We start from the raw sequence: 6,824 nt of genomic DNA on the forward strand, positions 1-6,824 counted from the left end.
TTTATTTGCGTTTTCCCCATATTTGCGTTTTCCCCATATTTGCGTTTTGAGGAAGAGGCAGATTTGAGGTAACTAAAAATTTGAAGTTAATGAAGCGCATAAGAAGGAGAACTGCAGATGTGGGGAATACTAGCTTTTTTTATGCATCCCCAATTTTACCATATTTTCGTTTTCCCTCTAATGCGTTTTATAAATTTCATATGTTTTCCTATATATGCGTTTTCCTCATATTTGTGTTATTCCCATATTTGCGTTTTTCTCATATTCGTGTTTTTTCCAATTTTGCGTTTTTCCCAATTTTGCGTTTTTTCATTTTTACGTTTTTCCCATTTTTACGTTTTTCCCATTTTTACGTTTTTCCCATTTTTGCGCTTTTCGCATTTTTGCGTTTTTCGCATATTTGCGTTTTTCCCCATATTTGCGTTTTTCGCATTTTTGCGTTTTTCCCCATATTTGCGTTTTTTCCCCATATTTGCGTTTTTCCCCATATTTGGCGATTTTCCCCATATTTGGCGATTTTCCCCATATTTGGCGATTTTCCCTATATTTGGCGATTTTCCCTATATTTGGCGATTTTCCCTATATTTGCGTATATTGGTGTTTTTCCTTATATTGGTGTTTTTGCCTATATTGGTGTTTAGGCCTATATTGGTGTTTTGGCCTGTATTGGTGTTTTGGCCTGTATTGGTGTTTAGGCCTGTATTGGTGTTTAGGCCTGTATTGGTGTTTAGGCCTGTATTGGTGTTTTGGCCTGTATTGGTGTTTAGGCCTGTATTGGTGTTTAGGCCTGTATTGGTGTTTAGGCCTGTATTGGTGTTTAGGCCTGTATTGGTGTTTAGGTCTGTATTGGTGTTTAGGCCTGTATTGGTGTTTAGGCCTGTATTGGTGTTTAGGCCTTTATTGGTGTTTAGGCCTTTATTGGTGTTTAGGCGTGTATTGGTGTTTAGGCGTGTATTGGTGTTTAGGCGTGTATTGGTGTTTAGGCGTGTATTGGTGTTTAGGCGTGTATTGGTGTTTAGGCGTGTATTGGTGTTTAGGCGTGTATTGGTGTTTAGGCGTGTATTGGTGTTTAGGCGTGTATTGGTGTTTAGGCGTGTATTGGTGTTTAGGCGTGTATTGGTGTTTAGGCGTGTATTGGTGTTTAGGCGTGTATTGGTGTTTAGGCGTGTATTGGTGTTAGGCCTGTATTGGTGTTAGGCCTGTATTGGCGTTTAGGCCTGTATTGGCGTTTCTGCCTGTATTGGTGTCTTTGCCTGTATTGGTGTCTTTGCCTGTATTGGTGTCTTTGCCTGTATTGGTGTCTTTGCCTGTATTGGTGTCTTTGCCTGTATTGGTGTTATTCCCTATATTCGCGATTTGAGGAACAGGCAGATTTGAGGAAACTAAAAATTTGAAGTTAATGAAGTGCATAAGAGGGAGAACTGCAGATGTGGGGAATATTAGCTTTCTTTATGCACCCCCAATTTTACCACATTATCGTTTTCCCTCTAATGCGTTTTATGAATTTCATACGTTTTCCCATAAATGTGTTTTCCTCATATTTGCGTTTTTCCCATATTTGCGTTTTTCCCATATTTGCGTTTTTCCCATATTTCCGTTTTTCCCATATTTCCGTTTTTCCCATATTTGCGTTTTTCCCATATTTGCGTTTTTCCCATATTTGCGTTTTTCCCATATTTGCAATTTTCCCATTTTTGCGTTTTTCACATTTTTGCGTTTTTCCCATTTTTGCGTTTTTCCCATTTTTGCGTTTTTCCCATTTTTGCGTTTTTCCCATTTTTGCGTTTTTCCCATTTTTGCGTTTTTCCCACATTTGCGTTTTTCCCACATTTGCGTTTTTCCCACATTTGCGTTTTTCCCACATTTGCGTTTTTCCCACATTTGCGTTTTTCCCTATATTTGCGTTTTTCCCTATATTTGCGTTTTTCCCTATATTTGCGTTTTTCCCTATATTTGCGTTTTTCCCTATATTTGCGTTTTTCCCTATATTTGCGTTTTTCCCTATATTTGCGTTTTTCCCTATATTTGCGTTTTTCCCTATATTTGCGTTTTTCCCTATATTTGCGTTTTTCCCTATATTTGCGTTTATCCCCATATTTGCGTTTATCCCCATATTTGCGTTTATCCCCATATTTGCGTTTATCCCCATATTTGCGTTTATCCCCATATTTGCGTTTATCCCCATATTTGCGTTTATCCCCATATTTGCGTTTATCCCCATATTTGCGTTTATCCCCATATTTGCGTTTATCCCCATATTTGCGTTTATCCCCATATTTGCGTTTATCCCCATATTTGCGTTTATCCCCATATTTGCGTTTTTCCCCATATTTGCGTTTTTCCCCATATTTGCGTTTTTCCCCATATTTGCGTTTTTCCCCATATTTGCGTTTTTCCCCATATTTGCGTTTTTCCCCATATTTGCGTTTTTCCCCATATTTGCGTTTTTCCCCATATTTGCGTTTTTCCCCATATTTGCGTTTTTCCCCATATTTGCGTTTTTCCCCATATTTGCGTTTTTCCCCATATTTGCGTTTTTCCCCATATTTGCGTTTTTCCCCATATTTGCGTTTTTCCCCATGAAAGGTCTCTGTTGGATTCCTTTCATGTTTAATTTCTCAAATTTGTTGTCATTTATGGAATAAATTCCTCTTCTAAATTTACTGTGGCGTTTCTGACTATCTGGGAGGAAACTGAGTAGTGGAATGTGTTACTTTTACACGTAAACAAGAACGATCTGTCACACTACTACACTTTAAAACAAAGTTTATATGTAATTCTTATATGTAATTCATGTCACACAGTCTCATACGGAACCTACATCCGCTTTCTTTTATATACTGTGTATGATAAGATACTGTCATCCCCCTTCCCTTCTGTGTGAGAGGATGAATGATCAAATGTGTTTGTAGTTGCATGCTTGAGGGTAGCAGACAAGGCTGTCTGCTAGAGAACAGTAGGACCAACGTTGAAACAGGTAGCTACGGTTCCTAAAAGCAGAGAGGTTTCCATTCTTAGTATGGTCCGGTCCGTCCCCTGTCATATTGGTATAGGAAGCTGCCCCTCTGGCGCCTTCCGTTGGTCTTTGTGAGCGACTCTCGGGAGCACGCTGGGGAGTTCAGTGGTAGTCGGCAGTTGGAGTCCAGTGGTAGCGCAGGGCAGTCCAGCAGTAGCAGTCTGGCGGTAGCGAGCGTCTGAAGTGGTAAGATCTCCGGCCAAGCGCGTGTCTGTTAAGTCCATAGGACAATGGATTTGTTAAGTTCAGCTTAACTGAGAATTTAATCATTTTATTTCGGGTTAGCTTTAAAATAGCTAAGGTTATCTTTAATTGCAGCGGAGTGTAATTCTCGTGTCCTGTTCAGATTAATTTGCGGTAGTTGCTTTGTTACTACTTTGTGAGTAAAGTGGAACCACGTGTTGGTCAGTAACTCTAAGTAAGATCAATCTTAAATGCAAATGCTTGTGTGATTATAACGTATCGTCTTGAAAAGATTTTGAATATACCAACTTTTCTTTATGTTCAACCCACGTGGCGTGTACTTTGTGAGACCAGTACCACGTGCTTATATAACTGTTTGACCCATCAGGTTAGTAGTAAGACGCTAGTAACCAGTTCGAGGTTTTTCTTTTGTAATTTGCTTTTCGATCGAATGTATTTTTATTATCTAAATTATTGTGGAGTTATACGCTTTCTGTAAACCAAGTTGACCACGTGGAGCGTGTGGTGTAATCACCAAAGTAGCCATCAGCTATTCTTCTTGGGAAGATTTCACAAAGATTTAATGTGAATTTAGTATACCAGTGTGTGGTAATTACATGACGGACAGGATTGTGCTTCGAACGGAAATTCTTTGGGTAAAAAATTTGAATCTGTTTGTAGTGATTAACTTTCTCTTGCATGCGTTTCAATGTTCTTTGTGTGTTGTTTTATGAATGCAGTGTTGTATCCAGTCTCCCAATCTTGACTCCATATTTTATGTGTTCCGTAATATTCCAATCTCACAGTCTCACAATCGTAAATAAGGCACCATCTCAGTTATAACTCACGTATAATATGCTGAAATTTCAATGAACAATCTTTAAAATAAATTTGCAAATATAAACTGATTTCTTTCTTTTTATTTAAATTCTCCTTTTATATAGATATATTACCGGTTGTTGTATGACTGTAAAAGATTATAATCAATGTTAGTCTGATTGGTAAGGTGGTAAACCTAGACTAGTTACCTGCTGAAACAGTGGCTCAGTAAACGCTCGGTTAACCTCCCAAGACAGCTCACAGTTTAAAACCGCTTTCATGGTCTAATTAGCACCCGATTTCAGCATACCAAATTCAAGTCACAATCTTACGCTATTCAGCAAAGCAAATTAGAGTTACAATCTTTCACCCATATTTGCGTTTTTCCCCATATTTGCGTTTTTCCCCATATTTGCGTTTTTCCCCATATTTGCGTTTTTCCCCATATTTGCGTTTTTCCCCATATTTGCGTTTTTCCCCATATTTGCGTTTTTCCCCATATTTGCGTTTTTCCCCATATTTGCGTTTTTCCCCATATTTGCGTTTTTCCCCATATTTGCGTTTTTCCCCATATTTGCGTTTTTCCCCATATTTGCGTTTTTCCCCATATTTGCGTTTTTCCCCATATTTGCGTTTTTCCCCATATTTGCGTTTTTCCCCATATTTGCGTTTTTCCCCATATTTGCGTTTTTCCCCATATTTGCGTTTTTCCCCATATTTGCGTTTTTCCCCATATTTGCGTTTTTCCCCATATTTGCGTTTTTCCCCATATTTGCGTTTTTCCCCATATTTGCGTTTTTCCCCATATTTGCGTTTTTCCCCATATTTGCGTTTTTCCCCATATTTGCGTTTTTCCCCATATTTGCGTTTTTCCCCATATTTGCGTTTTTCCCCATATTTGCGTCTTTCCCCATATTTGCGTCTTTCCCCATATTTGCGTCTTTCCCCATATTTGCGTCTTTCCCCATATTTGCGTCTTTCCCCATATTTGCGTCTTTCCCCATATTTGCGTCTTTCCCCATATTTGCGTCTTTCCCCATATTTGCGTCTTTCCCCATATTTGCGTCTTTCCCCATATTTGCGTCTTTCCCCATATTTGCGTCTTTCCCCATATTTGCGTCTTTCCCCATATTTGCGTCTTTCCCCATATTTGCGTCTTTCCCCATATTTGCGTCTTTCCCCATATTTGCGTTTTTCCCCATATTTGCGTTTTTCCCCATATTTGCGTTTTTCCCCATATTTGCGTTTTTCCCCATATTTGCGTTTTTCCCCATATTTGCGTTTTGAGAAGAGGCAGATTTCAGGTAACTAAAAATTTGAAGTTATTGAAGTGCATAAGAGGGAGAACTGCAGATGTGGGGAATACTAGCTTTTTTTATGCATCCCCAATTTTACCACATTATCGTTTTCCCTCTAATGCGTTTTATGAATTTCATACGTTTTCCCATATATGTGTTTTCCTCATATTTGCGTTTTCCCCATATTTCCGTTTTCCCCATATTTCCGTTTTCCCCATATTTGCGTTTTTCCCATATTTGCGTTTTTCCCATATTTGCGTTTTTCCCATATTTGCGTTTTTCCCGTATTTGCGTTTTTCCCGTATTTGCGTTTTTCCCGTATTTGCGTTTTTCCCGTATTTGCGTTTTTCCCGTATTTGCGTTTTTCCCGTATTTGCGTTTTTCCCGTATTTGCGTTTTTCCCGTATTTGCGTTTTTCCCGTATTTGCGTTTTTCCCGTATTTGCGTTTTTCCCATATTTGCGTTTTTCCCATATTTGCGTTTTTCCCATATTTGCGTTTTTCCCATATTTGCGTTTTTCCCATATTTGCGTTTTTCCCATATTTGCGTTTTTCCCATATTTGCGTTTTTCCCATATTTGCGTTTTTCCCATATTTGCGTTTTTCCCATATTTGCGTTTTTCCCATATTTGCGTTTTTCCCACATTTGCGTTTTTCCCACATTTGCGTTTTTCCCACAGTTGCGTTTTTCCCACAGTTGCGTTTTTCCCACAGTTGCGTTTTTCCCACAGTTGCGTTTTTCCCACATTTGCGTTTTTCCCACATTTGCGTTTTTCCCACATTTGCGTTTTTCCCACATTTGCGTTTTTCCCACATTTGCGTTTTTCCCACATTTGCGTTTTTCCCACATTCGCGTTTTTCCCACATTCGCGTTTTTCCCACATTCGCGTTTTTCCCACATTCGCGTTTTTCCCACATTCGCGTTTTTCCCACATTCGCGTTTTTCCCACATTCGCGTTTTTCCCACATTCGCGTTTTTCCCACATTCGCGTTTTTCCCACATTCGCGTTTTTCCCACATTCGCGTTTTTCCCATAATCGCGTTTTTCCCATAATCGCGTTTTTCCCATAATCGCGTTTTTCCCATAATCGCGTTTTTCCCATAATCGCGTTTTTCCCATAATCGCGTTTTTCCCATAATCGCGTTTTTCCCATAATCGCGTTTTTCCCATAATCGCGTTTTTCCCATAATCGCGTTTTTCCCATAATCGCGTTTTTCCCATAATCGCGTTTTTCCCATAATCGCGTTTTTCCCATATTCGCGTTTTGAGAAGAGGCAGATTTGAGGTAACGAAAAATTTGAAGTTATTGAAGTGCATAAGAGGGAGAACTGCAGATGTGGGGAATACTAGCTTTTATTATGCATCCCCAATTTTACATTTTCGTTTTCCCTCTAATGCGTTTTATAAATTTCATATGTTTTCCCATATGTGCGTTTACCTCATATTTGCGTTTTCCTCATATTTGCGTTTTTCCCATATTTGCGTTTTTCCCATATATGCGTTTTTCC

The 6,824-nt window shown here is 39.0% G+C and overlaps 1 protein-coding gene across 1 annotated transcript; it reads right to left on the reverse strand.

Moving 5' to 3' along the window:
* Window positions 1-1,703: 1,703 nt before the first annotated feature.
* LOC126252211 (trichohyalin-like) lies at window positions 1,704-6,554 on the reverse strand. The gene is made up of 3 exons (XM_049953082.1): window positions 5,457-6,554; window positions 4,389-5,326; window positions 1,704-2,601 (listed from the first exon to the last, which is right to left on the reverse strand). The coding sequence occupies exons 1-3, from the start codon at window positions 6,552-6,554 to the stop codon at window positions 1,704-1,706; spliced, it is 2,934 nt and encodes a 977-aa protein (XP_049809039.1).
* Window positions 6,555-6,824: the final 270 nt, after the last annotated feature.

The sequence above is a fragment of the Schistocerca nitens genome, chromosome 4 (assembly GCF_023898315.1).
Source record: "Schistocerca nitens isolate TAMUIC-IGC-003100 chromosome 4, iqSchNite1.1, whole genome shotgun sequence".
NCBI lineage: Eukaryota > Metazoa > Arthropoda > Insecta > Orthoptera > Acrididae > Schistocerca > Schistocerca nitens.